This window comes from Cyrtonyx montezumae, unplaced genomic scaffold (assembly GCF_038088225.1).
Source record: "Cyrtonyx montezumae isolate F1298 unplaced genomic scaffold, pur_monq_1.0 scaffold_17, whole genome shotgun sequence".
Taxonomy (NCBI): domain Eukaryota; kingdom Metazoa; phylum Chordata; class Aves; order Galliformes; family Odontophoridae; genus Cyrtonyx; species Cyrtonyx montezumae.
In genome coordinates this window covers 26,590,915-26,612,617 of record NW_027071903.1, presented here as the reverse complement: position 1 = coordinate 26,612,617, position 21,703 = coordinate 26,590,915, and the positions used below count along the sequence as shown (strand labels likewise).

Here is a 21,703-nt window from a genome sequence, read left to right as displayed (position 1 = left end):
CACCAGGAAACTTTTTCATCTGTTTTTCAAAGAAGAATAATCCATATTCATGTATCTTTCATTTGTATGAGAAATTGATTCTTTGTCTGTTTTGTGCTCTGAAGAATTTCATTTCCAGGTGCATTTCATGTGATGTTACGCTTATCACCTGGATAAGCTGGCTGCAGACAGTAGTAAGGATGGCATAAATACACCATGGCACCGTGTGCTGGGCTCATCTGGCTAAAGGAGGCAAAAACCAGAACTTGCTCTTTTTCATATGCAGTATCCCCTCACAAGAACTAGCTGTTTTGCTCTGCGTAGTGTAGTGTCTCCAGCCATTCCTGTGCCAACTTTTCTGGTCCCTGACATGGGCTTGGTAAACAAATAGTGTAGCCACATGCTGGGGACAGAAAGAATCTAAAAATTCCCCTCCTATTCTCTCAGGATTATTTAGAACTGTACATTGTTGGCAAAGATTACTGAGATTTATTTTTAAATGCTCGCAGAATGATCATAATGACATTCTTAAGGGTGAAAACTATATTATCAGTTTAAATATACAGTAAAATGCATTTTTTTCATAATGAAAATGTTCCCTGGTGTGGCTAGTAACTGAATTATTTAAAATACGTAAAATTCAGAAAGGGAACACATAAGGAAGAATCTGGGCACAGTATTCCAGAGCTTAATATTATACTGAAGACCTCTGGCATAGGGACAAGTAATTTTAAATTGCTTTTAATTTTGGACTGAACAATTTTGTTTCACTCAGTTAAGAAAATTTAATTCATGAACACTGAAATCTCTGCTGGATTAGATAACACATCTTTTTTTTTTTTTTCTCTAAGTACTTAAACGTAGGGCCAACGCTACCCAACTGAATACATTTCAGTTAGATTTCCAAATCAGATCTGCTACCTGGAGTAGGAATAGCTGAAGACAGACAGCTAAACACATCAATTACATTGTCCACAAGAACACAACCATGCAGTATATAATTCCTTTCAAGGTACAAAATGTAAGAAGCTGCTAAGAAAACTGTACTAACCCCTTGCTGCACCACAGAGTGGGGAATGATAGAAACCATCTGGCTCATTCTTTCTGCCTTCAAAACATTTCTGGACATATATTTATATGTTATGGTCTCTCAAATTGTTCTGTTCGTGGCTGGCAAATAATTTAGAGTTTAGTTGAATTTGTAAAATATATATTAGACCAAACACTAAAATGTAAGCTAATGATTCTAATGGAAAGAGAAAATGGTGGGGAAAAAAAAACCCACAAAAAAAGCCAAACAACCCACAAACCAACAAATTCAAACCTCGAGTCAAAACCAATCAAATGATCTAATCTAATTCCTATAAATAAATAAGGATTTTTATACCTGATATTTCTCCTGTCTTACTCACGATAGGGATCGAAACGTGTGCTAATTATCCAGCAGTCTTTTTGTATTTTTTAATAGCTTAATAAATCTTTGTATTTATTTCATCTGATATCATTAATTTACTTCTAGCTACGCACCACTCTGAAAATTCTGTCTAACGTATCAACCTGACTCCAAGAAAACCACTATGCTATTTGCCATTGATTTACATAGAGGCAGATTTTTAAAACCTCTCTTTTTTATTACAGAGTCAGTTGTTTATAAATGTATTAGCTTCCTCATGTTAATCTTTAGTACTCTTCTAGCTTTATGATTCCACAACAAAACAGAAAAACAGCAGCAGCAGCGCTGGAGAAAATAGTTTCTCTGAGTCAGGACCAATTACTGTTGCCAGAGCAAATACACTGTGGGAGCTATAGCCAAATTTCTCTTTTATTTTATTTTATTTTATTTTTTGTGTGTGTATGTGATTTGTAATTTGTCTTTTTCAATGCAGTTCAATTATCCAGTTTCAAAATTGTCTTTTTTTTATTTTTTCAGTCTCAACTACAATGTTAAGATGTAGAAGAAATCAGGTGTTAACTATTTCAAGTTTGATGATAGAAAGTTATGTATACACTTACTTTTGCCCATGTGTGTAATTATCATAAAGTAAGTGAGAAAACAATTGCAGCTAATGTCATGTAAATATTTCCCAAAGTGAATCTCTTGAATGCCATCTGTGGCTGTTTGCAGCAGATTCTGAAATGTGATGGGTTTATACACACGTGCCTGGGGTATATAACTAATTATTTTCATTTTCATAGTACATGCTGACAGATCTTCTTTTCCAGAAAGATTCTGTCATAGCAGCACTTGTGGTGGCCATGAAACCCAATTCCAGTAGCAACTGGGATCGTTCATCACATTACACAAAGCAATAAGCACCTTGCACCATCTGTCACTGGTGCACAGCCTTTCTGTGCTCTGCTTTTCTCAAGTGTAACATGGAAATAATGTTCTAGCATTTTAGTTGAAGTTATTTGTACTCTTTGAGGAAGAAAGATGGGCTCTAGAGCTTGTTCCAGTGTGTTGTAATATAGTAATTCTGCGTTATTTTCTGAAGAGATGTTACCAGTCCCAGCTAAGTCGTGAAATGTCGTGGGGTAAAGACAGCAGACTAAACAGTTAACAGAGGATAGCTTTAACCAAATTACATGAAGAGCTTCTTTAAAGCGCGCTGTTGTTACGCCTTATTGGTTTGTATACACAATGCTGTTTCTCTGGCTTTTGTTCTAACTGTTACACCCCCAAGTGTAAATCAGTGTAGTTATGTTTATTTTAGTTACGTTATAATCATTTAAGTCAGCAAAGGGTACATAAGGGGAACACATAAAAGGGGAACTGTGAGGCTGGAGAGCTGTTATCAGCCATTTTATTGTGTTACCCTCAGTAGCCACCCTACAGGCTTGTGTAAAAGGGAATCTTCTGCTGTACTGCTGCCTCACTCTGCCTTCCTTAAACAGCCAGCTCATACTGTCCAAGTCCTTTAGAAAGATTGAAGTATCCTTTTGACAGAAGTGAACCCAACACGATTCAGTTCAATTTAAAAGCATTAGTAAAAGTGGTCTGCTTTAATGTTATGCTCTCAAGTAGCCACAGGAAACTACTTCAAATGTGGAAGAAACATTTACATTTCTTTACCAACTAAGAAATGTTTGTTTGGCCCTAACTGCAGAAGGGAAGATGTGAGCTTTTCTGTACCTGTAAATTGTGTAGGTAGCTTTCTTGTCTCTCGGCACACAGGCACAATGTTATCACTACGTTGTGGCTGCTTAGAATAAAGTTGCCTGTGAGAAGTCTGTTAAAATATTTAATATCTTAAATCCAGATCCATCCCAGCAGCCGTATTATTCTATTGGCAGCATTCCAAATTTACATCTCTGACAATAATCAAACAGACAATTTGATAAACTACAGTGCAGTACACTGGCATAAGCATAAAGACAGACTTTTCTCTTGATCTTGAGACAAATGGAAGATTTCATACCACTCAGGCATTTGATAACAGCTTCAGACAGGGGCCTTTGGGAATGCTTCACTTTTTATTTTCTCTATGACAATTCTTATAATTCTTATTTTGCTTTTTAATGCATTGATGTCATGCAGTTTTGATGGGCTCTATAGCAGGGATACATAAACAATCTTTAGCAGACTATATGAACTCCTTTAAAATCTGGAAAGCAGCTGGTCTGTGAAATACAGGTGTTTGAAAACAACTTTCAGCTAATAGGCTTAATAAAAACTAGAATGTTCTCTGTAAAGGAGTCCAGTGATGTCTTCTACAGGATCACAGAGCTACAGGGTTCACATGACAGTAGATTTGTAAGATTATGGGCTGAGTAGTAGAAGGTATATGTACAAACAGTGTTTCCCTCAGATTTTTATTCTGTGGAGGATTTGCATAAGGTTTTTATAAGTTTGAGCTTAGGAGACTCAGTTTGCAGGCCTGTTTATAAATACTCTATGAGTATTTCTTCTCTGTATGGTACAACTCTTACCTAGTGTTTGTAACATAAAAGCTAAGTTACTGTGTAATATAAAACTCAACAGAAAATTCTAAAACTTCCTGGAAGACCATGAACCTCTACCACACAGGTTCTGCCTGTACTGATACTTTTTAAAATATTTTAACATCAATACAAAAAAACTTATTATTTGTAAAGAATTTGTTATACTTTTTGCTCTAATTAAGGCGATTTTGGGTATTCCAAGGAGTTAATGTGGTGAATAAACCTTTTTTTTCTTAAAATATCTGTGACTCCAGCTGTATTGCAACAGAACGTTTCTGGAGAAGTATTAAAATTGACCGAGAAGGCTTGTTTTTACCACACAGCATGAAACAAAGTGCTTCTTTTTGTGAGATGTGAATTCTTCCATGACTATCAATGCTTTCTTGATTCATATCAATGCAAATGTTACACTGCAGAACCATTTCTGTAAAAATAGATTATTATAACTCTACTATTAAATATATATACTTAAATATAAGAGTAAATAAGGCTAATACTTTCTTCTCAGTATATACATGTGGATCTGTGGTTTTTATATATCCCCAAAAAACTTAGTATAAACTTCTATTTATGTCTTGTATACAGAAAAGTAATTTTGCACATAAATCTGAGGAATTATGAGTAGCTGTTTTTCAAGTTGAATATCCTAAATTGAGTATGTCATGATTCATTGTGCCCTTAAGCCTGTACCTTTTGTAGAATTAATATTAATAGGAATATTACTCTGAGATAGATGTCAGTAAGATACAGATAAGTAATTCTGACTTGGAAGTTGGGAAAAGATTAATGGTGGAACAAGAATTTCATTTTGCTTTATGCCCAATCTGTACCACCAATGTTACGAAACATAATTTTAAAGTAAAAGCACATGGATTTGCAGAAGCAATAGTTACTATTTGTCATCCTTTAAATTAAGTCCTCAGCCCCTTAGTAGGCATCAGTAACAAAACTCAGACTGATTTCAGGAGAGCCAGGCTTCTACAAACTGTATTTTTCTCTCTCCTAATATGGGTCTTTCAACTCCTGAGCAAACTTTTCCTGATGAATCACAGGGTGAGATAGCTTTTCCACTAGTCAGTAACTTAACTCCTACACAGCTGTACAATACTCTTTTTTCTTTTTCACTCTCAAAAGCAGCTATTTAGGCTATTAATGATAATTCTTTCTGGTTTGTCAGTAAGTTGATAGGAATAGAACGCCCATGTCTTGAATATATGTTGAAAAGAAAGTTAATGCTGTACTTCCCAGTGATTACTTTCTCATGTTGATTACATCTCTGTGTTTTTGATAAAGTGTTTCAATCAAATACTGTGCACATTAATGATGGAGTATTTTTTCATTAATGAAATAAACATGGCACAGTCTGGCAGAGCTCAAATCAGGCACTTTTTGTACAATACCACTGTGATAAATTGCAGCACATGTGATTACCATAGATGGTATATACAAATAATTCTGTAGTGCTGCCTAACAGGAGCTGAGGGGAAAACAAAGAAAGACACATTGGGATGGGTACAGAGATGAAAAACAGCAAACTTTTTCTAGTAGCTGTAGCTAGCTCCTAGGAGCTGGAACAGGAGCTATAAGTGGTAGCTCCACTTGCTGAGCTGATATCAGCTGAAGGTATCCATAGTTGTGTTGGTTAAATAGGAATGAGAAGGCATTATAATAATATCTGATCCAAACCTATCAGGATTTGTAGTGCTGTGTACAAGCAAAAGTGTCATGCATTTTCATGTATCAACTGCAGTGTGATTAATACACATTCTAGTTTTGGAATACACACAGTTAATTCTTTGGGGAAATAAGCACAGTTACTTTCTTGTATAATTGTGTGAAACTAAAGTTTGTTAACTTTCTCATATACCCGAAACAAAAAGGTATCGCAGACAGAAAAATAGTGAACAGTTAATGTGCAGAAGGAAAAAGGAAGTCATCATATAGATGCTATGGGATTTAGGCTTAAATATACCTTTTGGAAGTGTAACTTGAAGTGTCACTTGAGTGCTTGTAAACACTTCTAGAAAATTGTCTCTGAGATGTCTACAGCTCTTATCTGAAAAGGACAAGGTACGTACAGAATATCTGCTTCTGCTTTTTGTTGTATAAGAAGAAAAATGGGGTTAATGTTCAGTTCTCTTTTGACAAAGATATGTATTTATTACATTGCAAATGTTAAACAGTTTTGAATAATTTCTCCACAGCAATTACAATAAATATCTCTTCTCTCAGTAGATCAATTTCTGCTTTAATGATATAGGCCTTGGAACTCTCATCAAATTCTCCTAAATAATCTGGTTGGATCAGAGCTAGGCTGTTCACCACCTTGCTAGATGTGTTACGAATCATTTGAAAAAATCTGCTTTTAGTCTCAGTGGTGCTAGTTTTATCTTTGTAGTGTGGATCAGTTTTGCTTCCAGTGTTCTATCTGGATGAAAGTACCATTTCAGAAATTGTCATTAAATCATTCAGAACATGCCCTAGAACAACGTGATTAAAATGGATAAGTTCAAATTCAAAACGATTACTCAGTTAGAAAAATTAGCAGAGCATGATTTCCTTGAAAGATGTGGTAATAGTTTCCTAGAAAAATGTGGCAATCTTTTTTTTTCCTTAATTTTGTTGCATGACAATTATTTGCATTTCTGAATTTCTCAAGTCACACAAAGAGGCAGACAGAATTGAAGTCATACGAAGTCATTTCAGTTTGATATTTACAATCAAGTAGTCTGGGCACCAGTTTACTTGTTTGGACATTGTGATTGAAGTGGGTGTGTAGTAATTTCAAAGAATGGTTTCACTAATGGTTGTATTATTTTTGTTGCTCAACTTATGAGGCAATTAAAGGGACAAGTGTAAGTGGCCTAAAATTCTTGCCATTTATCTTTATAATTTATGTAGACTCTCCTTAGCTTATGCTCAAAATTCATGTATCATTTTGTTTCTTTTGAAATAGTAATTAATTACAAACTCCATCACCTGTTCTCCCAAATGTATGGCTGTTACACTGGTAGTGAGGTATATAATAATATAATAATAAACCAGACCATGTGTCTTACAGCCCCAGTAAGATAAGTTCCTCACAACTGCTGGAACAGATCTCTAAAACAGTGTCAGTGCTATGAAGGTAGCAGGATGTGAATGAGCAGAACTCAGAACACCTGTGTATTGATTGCCTTAGTAAGATAGCACTGCTAGCACACTTGAGCTAGAAGATGCTGAGTAAGGAGAGTTCCTTACAGGAAAGAGATTTCCTTCTGTTTTTTTTGTTTGTTTGTTTGTTTGTTTGTTTGTTTTTTGTCAGGACTTTCTTCACATTTCTTATTCTTTTACCTGATGAGGTGAGTGCTAGTATTTATTTCCTGAGTGTTTGAATTTCTTTTTATTATAATTTGCTCATGCAGTGTACTTTATTCATTTTTATCTGAGTTGCGTGTGATGTGTTAGTGCGCTCTAAGGAGATACTTGCTTGCTCTAGAACATAATGGTACCTTCATTTTGGTTTTGGTTTTAAAACTGCTTTGGAAATGTTGCCTAGGATCTCCTTGCTTGATTAAAAATTTAGAAGGTTTGGTTAGAAGAGTGGAGCTGCTGGAGATAGGCTTTTTTTTATTTTATTTTATTTTATTTTTTTTTTTTAAACCATGTAGTTTGAAGTTTTATCACTTTAGCTTTTGCTTAATAGCACTGCCCAATCCAGAGATGTTTAATTATTTTTCACGCTTGCAGCTTATATGTTGCCAACAAGTGCTTAGTATGTTGTAGGGATTTTCTTTCTTTTGTGCATTTTCAGTGTTATTGAATGCTGGTGTTACAATATGGTAAACTAATAGAAGCAATAGCACTGGGTGAGGATAACATAAATCTCACTGTGGACATAAGGTCTTTCTTTCTGTTCTTATAGAAAGGTAGTATTACAGTTTTTCTTCTTGTAGTGCTGTAAAGTTACATGTCTATGATAACTTCAAGACTCCTCAGATGTGGTTTTCTGAGCCTGAAGGACTGCTAATTAGGATTGGATTTACATACCTGTTTTCCTAAACTCCTGCGAAATCACACCCATATGTACTCAACTGCTTGGATGTCTATGTTTCATCTAAGGTGATTAGGCTATCCAATGGAAATATGTTAGCATAGTAGAACTTTGATGAAAGCTGCACTTTTCAGTTGTATTGGTAGTGGATACAGTCTTTAGGATTCAGTTATCTTTTCCATTTTCCTTGCAAGTTTCCATCAGGTAGTACAACTGCTATTTTCAGAAATGCTTTGTTGCAGAAGCTCCATGAGCAGCAAATGTAATTGGTTCATTCCCTGCTCTGTGCTGCCATCTTTCCTTGTTAGCTAAATCCATCTTTTCTCCCAAAACTAGCTGCTTAGTGGCTAGCTACAAAGCCCGAATGTTGTCCCTGCTAGAGTTCACGTAGACCACTAAGCACAAATCTCACATCATCCTGCAGCATTGTGAGTGTGTTATTCAAGAAGCCAGCGAGCTCCTGTGATGGCTGTTTTCACATACCTGACAAGCACAGAGAACCTCGCGTTCAGCACCGTACTGCTTACAGCTGTGCATACAGTCAGCAGAACTGTGGCACCTGTGCAGCACTGTGATTTCAGCCCAGCTCAGGTGCATGTGTAGCCTTTTCAAAATTTCCCATTGACTGTACCAAGTATCTTCAGTTCTAGATTGTATGTTTTACCCATAATCATTTCTATCCTTAATAGAGATCTATCTCTGTATTTACTGTGAACAGTCACTGCTGATTGAAATATGAAAACATACTTGACATTTAAAGGTCGCACTAAAAGCTTACAAAATTAGCACAGGTTGTTAAGGAACATATGGTCTCGTCAGCATGGCTATTTATTTATTTATTTAAAGACTTTTCCTTCTACTTAAAAAAAATATCAAAATTACTGTTAACAAAATGACTGAGGACAAGTCTGACCAGCTTCTTTTTATAGACTATAGCACCTCCCAGTGTCTATTAACACATTCAAATGAAAGCAAACTGTCTTACCAAAAATAGGAGTATGATATATGTACCATTAAACATTAGAAGTACTAATGCTAAGAGACACCTTTGAGAAACACAAACCACCTCGTAGGTAATAGGGGTTTTTACAGAATGTTGTAATAGAAGCGGGGTTGAGTCGTGTTTATTATTCTCCCTGTTTCAGAAGATATTTTGGTAGTAGATGCTATGAAATAGATCTCTTATCTATGCTTTCACTTAGTTTTATATTCATCTATCAGCATTCTGTCTGTAGCTAATTCTGAAGGATGGTATTCAGACAGAAGACTTTGATTTTTAAATGGAGTATCTGTATTCTTTTATCATTCCAGCGTGTTGGTTTTAGTTTGAATTATCAGATTCCCACTATAAAATCAAAAGAGTAAGTGCTTACTTGGAACAAACTGACATAGCTCTGCTGTTGTTAGCTGGGATGTGCTTGTCTGACTAATTCAGTATATCTTAGGTTATTTCGGTCTTCTGTTGATTAAGTGTTCAGGTACTAGTTTCATGACAGAGGTAGTATGTGAATACTGTAAGCAAAATCAGTTGTGATTTAATCCTCATCTCATTTGTTGTTTCTCTTGCTAACAGCAAGAGAGTGTATTGATTGCATTGGTATTTTTATTGCTTTTTTTGTGTTTGCATAAAGTTGTGGGCCTCATCTGTGAATATCCGTTTCCAACTTTTCAACACCAATTGTTAAAAAAAAAAAAGAAATTCCTTTTGTATAAATGATGTCATGTGTTATGAAAGTTTTGAAATGTGACAATTCAGAGCTATGATTTTTAACCTTTGTTATTGACATAGGAATTTTCACTGTTAACTTTTCTTAAAAATGTTTCTAAATTACGTACACCAGGAGGCTACTTGACCTTTCCATCAGCTCATAGCCAGAATTAAAAATTAAAAATAAAGTCAAAGGTCAAAAACAACAATTGAAATACTGTTGCCAAATATAGTCATAGGCAGTCAATTATGCAATGAAACCATTGTGCCACCCAAGGAGAGTAACAGCCTTCGTTGGCCTGAACTTATTCAGTTCTCATGAAGAAAGTGTTCCAAAGTATATAACTAGCTGATACATCTTGCAGTGTGGAAAAGCATAATTACATGCTTCAGGATGTCTTGATCTTTCTGAGTTTGAAGGAAAGTATAGGAGAAAAATAACTTTGCACAGCATTCCAGGATTCTTGAAATCTAAAAAATCACATTCAAATACTCAAACAATACAGAAAACTGAAAGCTGTCAAGGGAAATGTTTGGATTTTTGTTTTGTGTTGCAAATGTGGTATAAAAATTAAATTTTCTACCAAATTCTATTTATCATACGCAAAATAGCTTTATTAAGATTTGAATTCTGTTTCTCTGTCTATTGATTTTTCTAGTTAATATTCCATGAGTCCATATTTTATTACAAAATTATTTATTTTCTAAAACATGAAGACAATATTTTGTAGGTTTGGAAGTTTCTCTTTTCTTTTCTTTTTTTTTTTTTTAAGTTCTTTTACACATAGTTGAATTATAACCTTTTTTTTTTATTTTTTTTTTTCCCTGTATGTGTAGAGCCCTGAAGAGTTTGAAGAATTTTCCCAGAGTGTGTAAGCAAGTTGCTTAAAAACTTGGACTAGCCTCAAATCTCTTGAGTCTCAGGTCAGGGCCACTTTATCAAATTTTCTACATGGAGCATTAAGGTGCTTAGTGATACAGCACTGATTATTCCTTTTTTTCTTTCCATTGAGAAATTGTAAATAATGGAGGTAAAAGAAGTGGGCTAGAAGGAATGTGTTTTATCATTTTTAATTTATCTGTCAACTTCTGCAGTAAGCTACTGGGCTTGATTAATTGTCCCTTTAAAAAGGGATGTTTCATGTTTCTGTTAAGTCTCTGTATTGAGTGATTCAGAAAAAAGTCACAGCTGAATTATAAAGACATAAAGTCAAATGAATCAGTTTGAGCCTACACTGTTGTGCTTAGCCTGTTTTCCTCTTCACATTTCTCTTAGCTCACGCCCTGGTTTTGAAGCACACAGATAGGCACAGCCTTGTTGGTAGATGTTAGCTCCTGAGGCTGTTGACTACAGCTGAGCCCAGAACACCTTATAGAGAACTTCTGCAACCACCTTGTATTTAGAGTGGGAGAAACACAACTGTAAACTGCTGCTATGTTTCTCGTGGTAGATGCTAGGGAATAGAGAAGATGATGAAGATTCAAGAGGTAAATTCAGAAGTAATACTTTTCTAATTGTATATCTTTTTTGAATCCCTGTCATAGTGTTTCAGTTCAACTTAGATTTCAGCACTTAGAGGTGAGCTCTTAAGTCTTGAACCACTGCAGCAAGATTCTTAACTCCCTCCTTGTTACTCCTCACTTCTTCCAGAGGGCAGTGTCAGTTTAAAAAAAAAAAAAAAAAGAAAAAGAAAAGTCAGTAGAATCTGGAGGATAGACCTATCGACCTAGCTCAGATGTTTGTTACCTTCATCTTTGCTAAAACACGTCATCAGCAACAGTTGATGCTGAAAAGCCTGGATGTGAATAAAGGTATAAGCATACTATCACAGGTTCAGTCTTCTGGGGCAGTAATTATCTCTAGTGCTGGACAAAGAGCTAGAGATTGGAAAAGAGTAGGGAAATTTTTTATATTTCAATCAAATTAATCCCCCATTACAGAGCATGTCATACTTGCGCTGTAGGCTATTTCTAGAGGATATACATAGTTATTTGAATGAAACCTCTTTCTGTTATATTATTTGAAAATATTAGCAGCATAATAATGTGAAGCAAAATCACTTTCACATGAGTGAGGGTTTGTTTTCTACTTAGGTCAGTGTATTGGTTGAATCAACAAACTCTTGAAAAATCAAGAATGCAGTTGCAAAGACAGGCATTCTACATGGCTGGAGCACAATAACCCTCAAATGAATCTATGCATCAATACCTTCCTTTGAGTATTTAATTTTCAAATATTGAACTTTGCTTCTTTCTTTAGTGTGTATATAATCAACAGAAATAAAATTTGTTGTGAAAGCACAGTATGCATCAACCAACGCCTGTTTTTGCCCAAGAAGCATATATAAAATACTAGTGGAAATTTGAGTATTTAATCATTGAGGTGCAGATAAGTTTTATTTTGTCAACAGTTTATATTTGCACAAAACCAAGTTAGAGTTCATTTAATTTTGTTGAATGCTATCAGATGTTGGATTTTGATCATGAGAAATAGTTTTCCAAGAGAAGTTTATTTTAGGATAAAATTTTTGAATCAGGATTGCAGCCATTTCATGCCTAGATGTCACTAGGCTAGGCTATTTTTTGTCTTTTTTTTTTTCTTCTTGTGTTTTTGTTCGTCTTTACCCACTGAAAAGAGGAGGAAACAGACACTTTCTGGATTTAGAGTGCACATGGAATATGATAGGATCAGACATGTTAGGATTCAGGTTCCGGGAAGGCTTTTTTTGTAACTAAGAGGCCCTTTGAAGTCTTTAAAATGAGATTCCAGAGGCAACAGAGCGTGGAAAGTCTTAAAGCATCACCCAGTTGTAGTTTTAAATCCTCTTGGTTAGAGTAAGAATGAACTCTGACTTTTGTTTTCCTTTTTTCTGAACAAAACCAAATAAAATCTCATGAAATTCATAGACACAAAATTGAATTAAAAACTAAGCAGTATTTAGGGGAAGATTATTTCCTGTCAAAGACAGAGTTAACAAAATGCTATATTATCTCCATGATCTGTTCAGTCACTCCTTTCAGTCATTAATTCTGAAGGCCTATTTTGTGTGCCTACTTAGACTGTTTTATCTGAACAAGATACAAAGTTTACTTTTGACTAAAAAGCCAGTGGTTTATGCTTAGGGAAAGTGTAATTAGTGATTGCCAGAGAGAAATGTATTATGAATAGTGACAGGTTTTTCTGGATGGTCTCATCTTTTGGCTGCTTTCTAATTCTTGATTTACTTTTGTCAGTGTGGCACTTTTTGATTTTCACTCTTTTAATATGAAAGTGGAGCTGTTTCTTTCAGGTGCAAATTGATTTCCTCCACTTAATGAAAATTTGCTTAGTTTACTCTTGAGTTGTTTTCTTATTTTACTTTTGAGTTACCAGTTTTGTATCCACCAGAAAGGTCCTCTGCTTTCTGAAACATACACAGAATAATTTTCTTTGGGTATATAACGAGGTCATCACTGTTATAAAGAGGAATTCATCAGTTGGCTTTCACTGATACAGTACACACATTCTTTGAACTAAGCAATTAACTTCTAATGCACTTTGAAACAAGTGAATGATTAATACAGGTTAATTACAATTACTAAGCCAATATTTGGTCCAGTGTTGTGTTATGGCATTTCAATCCACATTCCCCTAATGGAATGGCTTTTAAATTAACATCTTAAGATTTTTTTTCAGCTGTTACTCCTATAGATTCTGCATTATATATATGGTGCATATTTATTCTATGAGTTACTTGAGGAATTTGAAACTCTAATTCATCTTTGCATTCCTATGTTTGCAGTCTTGACTGAGGAAAAGCTGTGTGAATTTTGGCACATGCCATGGTTATCTTGTAGAATGATGAAGTTATCATTCTACAGACATTTCCAATTGTGAAGATTCACTTCACAGTATTCATGCTTCACAATTCATGGGCTGAAAAAAAGTCATTGACTCTGCAAGACTGTCATTGCAATTTCTTTAATGTAGTTATGATTAAAAAATGATTTTTTGTTTGTGTTTTAGTAGTTCATTTTAGTGATGATTCAGTGGAGAGAAAAATATGTTAGTGACAAATTAGGATAAAATTTGAAGATGCTTCTCAGAGCAGTTCTTCATACCTGTTGATTAATTTGTCTGCAGCTGTTCTGGGATTCCATCCCGAGAAACAGGTTTGATTTACTAATTTGATACTTCCAGAACTGGAGTTCAAAGAGCAAGGATGTTTTAATGCACAGAAAAATCCATCTCAGTAATGCATACAATTTTAAATGGTCCTTTTCAGAAATCCTGGATAAAAATAGCCAGTTTAGTCTGCTGATGTTAACCAAACCAAACAATTGCTTAGGGAAAGCAGGTTAGTTCAGGTTGTCGTCTTCTCCCCCACCCCCCCCCCACCCCCATCCTCTCCCATCATTTTCTCTAAGTGTATTTTAGCCATCTTCAGAAAAGCTTCTTACTGTTGATTCGAGTATATGGCAAAACAAAGAAACAAAAAAGCTAAAATCTTGAGTTTCTCAAAAAATTATGCTCGTATTTTTGTTTCCCTTTGTTTAGATTTTCCTTTTCCACTTAGCTCTCAGAAACATTCAGATATTATTTCCTACTGCACAATAGCTGAATTACGGCGAGGGACCCAAGTTTAACATGGTGAGAAACTTCCCACATACTTTAGTTAAGTTTATTGGAAGCATTTCATCACAGTGCATCTCAATTGCCAGATAAACCTTTCATGTGTTGATTGTTTTTCTTCTGATGCTCATTACATTTACCAGAAAGAGTTCAACATTTTTTATTCATACAAAGGTAAGGGTGTAAGAACTCAAAGATTTGTTTCTCTAATTTTTAGCTGTTTATTAGCATCAGTAAATCTTCATAAAGTGCTCAGGAAACTCTACAAGAAAATGGTTTGCCTTTAACATGTGATGATCTGGTATCCTCTGCTGGTTTTACTACAGAACATTTCAGGATGTCACTAGTGTGCTTCAGCAGCGTGGAATCCTGCAGATAATTTAGGAACTTTACTTGAATTGGAAATAATGCTTTATTATGAACAGAGTTCTTAGTTAAGCAGTGTAGAAACACACAAAAAAGCAAATTTAGAGGACTATTCAGCTCTATATGCTGCCATAGTATTTTAAGTACTTGTTTGTAAATAAGAGCAGTAAAAAGGGTACAGCGGATATTTGTTTTCTCTGCAAAAATCAGAAGAAACTATTTCAACCGCCAGTAATAGTTTTTCCAGATATTTTTATGAGAGCTACATTTCACTTCCAAACTAGCCCTATGGATCTCTACTGTAACAGTGTTCTCCTGAAACTCAATGGGAGTCTTCTTGAATATGGACCAAATAAGTTATTTGGCTGCTGGCCATGTGTTGTCTTTCAGAGCAATATAGTTGTTCACTACATAATAGAACAGGAAGAAAGCAGACATATGGAAACAAAATTTAAAAGGAACAGTAACATTAGTCAATGAAGTTTTAGATGCTCAAGTTGCAAGTAATTAATGGAGTCATGAAATATAGAAATGAATTATGAAGCGCACTATCTGGGTGCTTAGCATTGAAAAGTGCTGTTTTTATAGAAAATATGCAGTCAACTTCAGTTGAAAGATGAATCACACTAACAGTTCTTGAAGTTTGGGGGTTTTATTTTTTGTTTCTTGTGTTGTTTTTTTTGGGTTTTTTTGCTGCTGCTTTTATAAAAACTACAATGGTATGTGCAAACTATATTAAAACTGTATTTAATAGCATAATTGGAAATAAATGTGATCTTTCAGATGATTATAAACACTAGACCAGCATGTCTCTGCCTTCTAATTTTACTTTGAAATATGCAATATAATCCTATGTGTTTTACTGTTTTATTTTAAGGCATTACTTTTTTTCAAAGTAGATGTCATGTGTCTCTAAGTGTGGGATCTATATGTAACAACATAAAAGCCAAAATGTCAAAAACAGTGATTGTAAAATTGATGCCTTCAGTAGTAGTTAATGGAAGACATAGGATATGTGTGAAAAATATAGATTAGTACAGCAATTCTTCTGCCAGTTCAAAATTGTATTTGCTACAGCTTTGCAAAATATTATATGTCCATTCTCTCTAGATGAGTAATCTTTTTGGAAGAAAGAGGAGAGAATATTTTTTCATCATCATGATCATTGTAATAATGAACTGCAGAAACTATAATAGATTTGATCCCTGGCTTGGCAAGCTCTCTAAAAGATTTTGCAAGACAGTTTACATAATTCTTTCCATTGAACTTTCTAGTATTGCATATATTTTAATTGTTAACTCAAACATAGCAAACATTTAAGTAGTTTCTAGAGTATATAGGCGTAGGTTCATGTCTCATAAGTATTTTATGAGCAGAGTTTGTGGTTATACATTTTCATACTTACAACCTTAATTCACTTGTTAAAATAGGCTCTCTGTTTGCTAATAGTTACCAGCTGTAACTAATACATTAGCAGATCTACCATGTAGTATTTAAAATGACGCATTTCAAAATCAATAACAAATGTCCTGCTGTAGGATTAATTGGCAAACTTGTCTTATACAATGGTCAGTACGCTACACAAAATTCTTTCGAAATTACTATAAATCAAGATTAGGGAAACAATGCTGTGTAAATTCATAAAAGCTTAGAAGGCAAATAGGAAAAGCAAAGATACTACTTACTGTAGTTGTTGTTTGCTTCTCTTGTCCCTTTTACTTTGCCTCGCTTATCAATCCTCATATACCACTGAGTTCGACAGAAAAGTCTTCTCACTCTTACATCCCCCCCTTCCATATAATCATAGCTTCTGGTATGTCGCTCAGGGCTGGAACAGTTCACATTTGTAGCCATTTGCTCTGGAGTCATGTCATTGCAAGCTAAAGATATAGTGCCCATTAGAAAGATAATGTAAAAGTATGATCTGTAGAGCAAAATTGGCAGGATCCATGTCAGTATCCATTTGTGCATTATAGTGCAGTGTTCTGGGTGTTCATGAACAACATAATGAAAATTAAATCTCAAGTAGGCTGTTGCTCTTAGGTCACCGACCTGCCTTCTGTCTTTACGAGTTACAGATTCATTTAAATGAGATTATTCCCTCTTCTAGAATTCTGATCGTTATTCCTTAATAGTTAATGGCGAAATAGAAGAGCTTCTTAAATATCTCTTCAGTCAGAATATCCTTTAAAGACACAAGTTATAAAAACCTTTGTTGTTGTAACCTTCTGTACTACTTGAATTTGCTGCTTGCACTGAAAGTAAAAGATCTGTGAGAAAAGGTGCATGTGTAAGTCTTTATGCTCAATTGTTACAGACATGCAAGGATACATTATACTACTGAAAAGTACTTTACATAAATGTATGACATGCTAAACTTACTCTTACAAATATGCAAACTTGTATACAACAGATATCTTACACTTAACATATTTATTGCATAAACAGACATTTAAATTGACTGTAAACGTTGTTCTACCTTCACTCTTAAGTCCTTCCAAAAATCCTCAACTGATACACTAGAAATACTTTCTCATGCATGGTAAATTTCTGCTGATTACTTCATATATACATCTTCACTATTAACACGATTATCAGGTAACATTTCCCTAGTTTGAATTTCAAGACAGACTTCAGTCTTAGCCTGTGTTTTTATTCCTACTTTTTTAGTTTATCAATTTAAACAGCTTTCTTAATACTTTTTAGCATCTAGCCTACATAAATAAAGATAAAGCTTATTAACAGTTAGAAACTGTTATATGTTCTCATAAAGGACAGATAACTTACTTGTTCCTGTTGATAAGAGCTGGATACCCAAGTATTCCATTTCTGTTGTCTGCTTTTTGCAACATGAGACACACCACTGCAGCTACAAACTTTCTCAGCTCAGAAAGACTCCACCAAAATAATAATTGTTTCCATAAATCAATACGCTGGAGAGATGTGTGCTTATGCGTGTGCGTGCATGTGTGTTGAGCCTGTTGTTCAGTCCTTTTCGATAAATACCTTTGCTGACCTCACTTGGAAGCAATTAGAATTTAACCAGTCAGCTGTCAGTTGAATGCACGAACAAAAATAAAAGGAGGCTTGCATTGTATCGTGTCCAATGGTCATCAGAGGGAGCTATGTACATAGTTTATACTTCAAATCTCCAAGAATCTACTTTCTAAAAACACAGATCCCATGATGTGCAGATAGAATTGCTTTGCGTGCTAGTTAGTGTTTCTGTGCTTTGGTTTAGGTCAGTATTTTTCTGTCTTAAAAAAAAATTCTCCTCCCTTTTAGGGACATACACTTATTTCAGTTTTCTTTCACATCTTTTTTGCAGCTCAGTGGATTCATTCTCTGCTTCTCTGATGGACATACAAAACGTTGAGGGTTCATTATATACTGCAGAGAGTGTGCTGTGGCCATTATAGATTGTGTAGATTGTGCTGCTTTTTTTTTTTTTTTTTTGTTATTATAGACTTGAAAAGAGGAACCACTGCAAAAAATGAAAATTAAAAAAATATATAATTGAGGTTTTACTTGATCTTCCACTAGAAGAAAATGAAAATGATTATTTGAATGTTTGAAAGACTGACATTCAAAACATTACCTTTATCAGTGTGAAGGGAAAAGTGCTACTAGAGAACAGCCTTCCTTAGCACAGGTCGTTGTCAGTTCCTGAAACTCAAAAGGTGCGAAGGAAAGATTGTAGCAATACAAATAAAAGCCTCATGCACCAGCCAGTGGATGGCCAGCAGACTTCCAATCCCCACAGCAGGAGTAATGGGTAAATGTGCCCAGCTTTCTGCTTATGTGCTTGCATCCATCACCAGCATCAGTATGCTATCCCAAGCCTATGTTCCATTTCACCTGTCAAATCTGCTGAGCTTCTTGTGAATGGTATTTTTAAACTGACAGAAGCTAGGTTTTAATACACATTTTTGTCTTGTTTAACTTCTATGCTGTGAGAATACACCTCAAACCCTTCTGTGGACAGCAGTGATTAGGAAAGTTTGGAGTTCTTGAATCAAGAATAATTTAGTTGTCTATGCTTGATATAACAGTGCAGTTTATTATTACGTGCTTTGCTTCCATCTCTGCTCATGCGGCTCTATAGAAATGGATTAACAGTTACTTCATAGAAATTAATGGAAATACTGTACCAAGGCAGCTAAATACCATGCAGAGTACATACGTGCTACCTTGTGGTAAGTGGGACACAAGTAACAAGGTGGCTTTCACCGGAATGATCCAAAATAAACATCAAAGTTAGAAGAGGCTGGCGAATCTTGTATTACACAGTCTTTCCTGTGTACAGAGAATGAGTCATTTCCTTCCTTGAAGTCCTCAATTTCCTTGTTAGTGCTTCCTTAGATTAATCCCATTTGTCACTCACTATTTTTTTTTTAATAACCATTTTCACTCACAATCCAAGACTTGTCAGCTTTTTAGTATGCCCATTTCAGCATATTGGACTGTTTTCTATACTCTGTGACTCAGCCTAGTTTTCCTGGTTCAGCAAGGGCTTGGTATGTGCATGACATATGACTTCCAAAGGCTGGATGTCCATAGTTGATACACAGAGACTTTCACTAAGTTAACCCTTGTAAACTGTGATTACAGCTGTTCCACCTTGACGTTGTCTTGTCAACCGAGTCTATCATTCTGACCAGGAGTACGACTGCAGTGATTTATCCCAGTTGTGTTTTTGCCAGTACATTTACTGGATTTATATCAGTGTATTCTCAGATCTATTCCACAGTCTGAAGACAGAATGATAGCAATGAAAAAAATGTATGGTATTTGAGGGACTTATCTGTTGGGTATTCAAAAGAAAGCAACCAAAGGTAACATGTAAACTGTTTTACTTAGCAAAGTAGGGTGCAAGTAGGAATGGTTTTGTAAATATTCTGTGTGGTTTTCTTATGAGCAGTAGCAACTTTCACATCCAAACTGGTTCTAATTTTTTATTTTTCATTGCTAACTTATAGTCTCTGACAGTTAGCTGCAGGAGAAAGATACATACCTGAGATTCAGTTCTAGAAAGCTGGAGCTATGCGTGGCCCAGGCATAGGCATGTATTTCTCTTCACTCTGAATCATTTTCTGTCTTATGCTGTGCTTCAGTTCAGATCTTTATGAAGTTTTGGGTTTAGAGTAAAAAAAAAAAAAAAGTTTAAATAAGGCACTAGCTTTAAGCTTAGTTAGTGAACAATGTAATTATTCTTTAATTACTGCTGATAGTTTCAACATTGTCACATTTTCTAATTGTATAGTAACTTACTGACAAAATCCTTTAACTGTGTTTTTATTTAATTACACAGTTTTGTCTTACTGTACAACTGCTTAATTTTTAATGGAAGGATGCCATCTTGATCTGCATATGCAAGTCAGGATTTTTTGCATGAATTCAGCTCACTTCTTTTTAAGCCAAGCACAACTAATATGGTTCTCAAATTGTTTTATTTCAGTTTTATGGAATATTTAGCTTGATTGGTGCTTCTTCTCTAGTTTCATACAAACCTGCACATTAAGGGCTTTGCAGATTGAATCCCAAGCAAGTCTTTAATGAAACAGAGAAATTGTTGACCTGAAATGCTAGCAGTTTTGTATTTCTCTAGCAAGAGTGTATTTGAAGAAATGAATGGACTCGATGATCTCTAGAGGTCCCTTCCAACCCCTACAGTTCTGTGATTTTGTGAATCAAAGTATCGTGGCCATGTGGAACGTGAAAATTGGCAAAATAAATGTGCTTTAATCCATCCTTTAATATTAAAACCTACCCCCTTTCCATTAGTTTATACATTAGTTCCTGCTTGCTAGTGTTCACTTGTAGCAGTGCAGTGGCAATGCATGTATTGGAAAGGAGAAAGTGAAAATAAAAGGCAAGAACTGTGCTTTTAGTTATGAAAACTGTGCAATTGTGTAATGTGTACCACCCAAGTTTTGCATTGGGTCATAAAGACAGTTTAAAAAAAAAAAGTTGCAGCAAGAAAATGCTGCATTTTGCCCAGAAGGTAAGGTGGACAACACATACCTGATATTCTGCTGCTTGTTGTTCCCAAATCCATTTTTAATTTGCTTTAGAATGCCTGCCAAAATTCTCAGAACTGGAGACAGTGAGGCGATAGCCTCAGTGTCAGACTTTTAACCTATAGAAGTTGGATATTAGGATACTGTGGCAGTAGCTAAAATGGGATGGAAAGGTCTTAAGAAATTCACTTGTAATTATTAAATTTTACATTATTAGCAATAAATATGAAAAGAGCTTTGCTTTTAACTTTTAACTATAGCTATGGACAGATAGGAATATCCAAGACTGAAATATGCACGCAATGTGTGTTTGTTTTCTTAAGTACTCGAGCAAGCCAGCCACTTCTAACCCTTCACCTAGCTCCATCTATATTTTAGTTATTCTGCTTTACTAGATAGTTAAACATTTTATTGACCATCACAAAAGTATAATTTATGAATGAAGTTTAAAGCAATAAAAATTTGTTGCCACAATAACACATAGCCATTATTAGCCTCTCTATCTGCAATTCTTTTAATCTTATAATCTTAGAAAGCAATTTTATTTACTTTAATTGGAGTCCATGTGAGAGCAGATTTGGAGGACAGTTTTCAGCCTAACTTTTTCTAGTTTTCTGTGGCTGCGTTGATTTTCTGCAGTAAATATACTGCATACCTCACTGAACAAAGATTGATTGAGAATGGTATTCAAATATTTATTTGTATCTCTAATTAATTTCATATTGTGGAAAAGAACTAGACTGTGCAAATTATACGATCCTGTCTTTGATTTTAACCACAATTTGCAGTCTTTGATTAAAGCACAATAAAGGTGACATGATTAGTAGACTTCCAGTAACTACCTGTGGGCTTCTACTCATAGTTAGACAGTGGGGCATTAAGCAGTGCACTTTGCTATGCAAAGATATTACCTGTTAAAGTCAGACAGAAAGCACCATTGAAAGGATTAGTAAAAATGTGCAGCAATTATAATGCCACTTGACTTAATAGCTTATATGGAGATATACATATACCCTACATTTACATATACTGGAAATATCACT

General features: G+C 34.9%; 1 protein-coding gene across 3 annotated transcripts in view; it reads right to left on the bottom strand.

The window, feature by feature from the left end:
• FGF7 (fibroblast growth factor 7) overlaps positions 1 to 17,620 on the bottom strand; it is a 28,946-nt gene extending 11,326 nt beyond the window's left edge. Inside the window, exons 1-2 of one of the 3 annotated variants that reach the window (XM_065733933.1) lie at positions 17,428 to 17,620; positions 16,326 to 16,910 (exon numbers count right to left, since the gene is read on the bottom strand). In XM_065733933.1, the coding sequence (XP_065590005.1) occupies positions 16,326 to 16,611 (286 nt within the window). In that variant the 5' untranslated portion in view covers positions 16,612 to 16,910; positions 17,428 to 17,620. The remainder of the gene's footprint in view (positions 1 to 16,325; positions 16,911 to 17,427) is intronic. The other 2 variants (XM_065733931.1, XM_065733934.1) reach the window with 2 other exon arrangements.
• Positions 17,621 to 21,703: the final 4,083 nt, after the last annotated feature.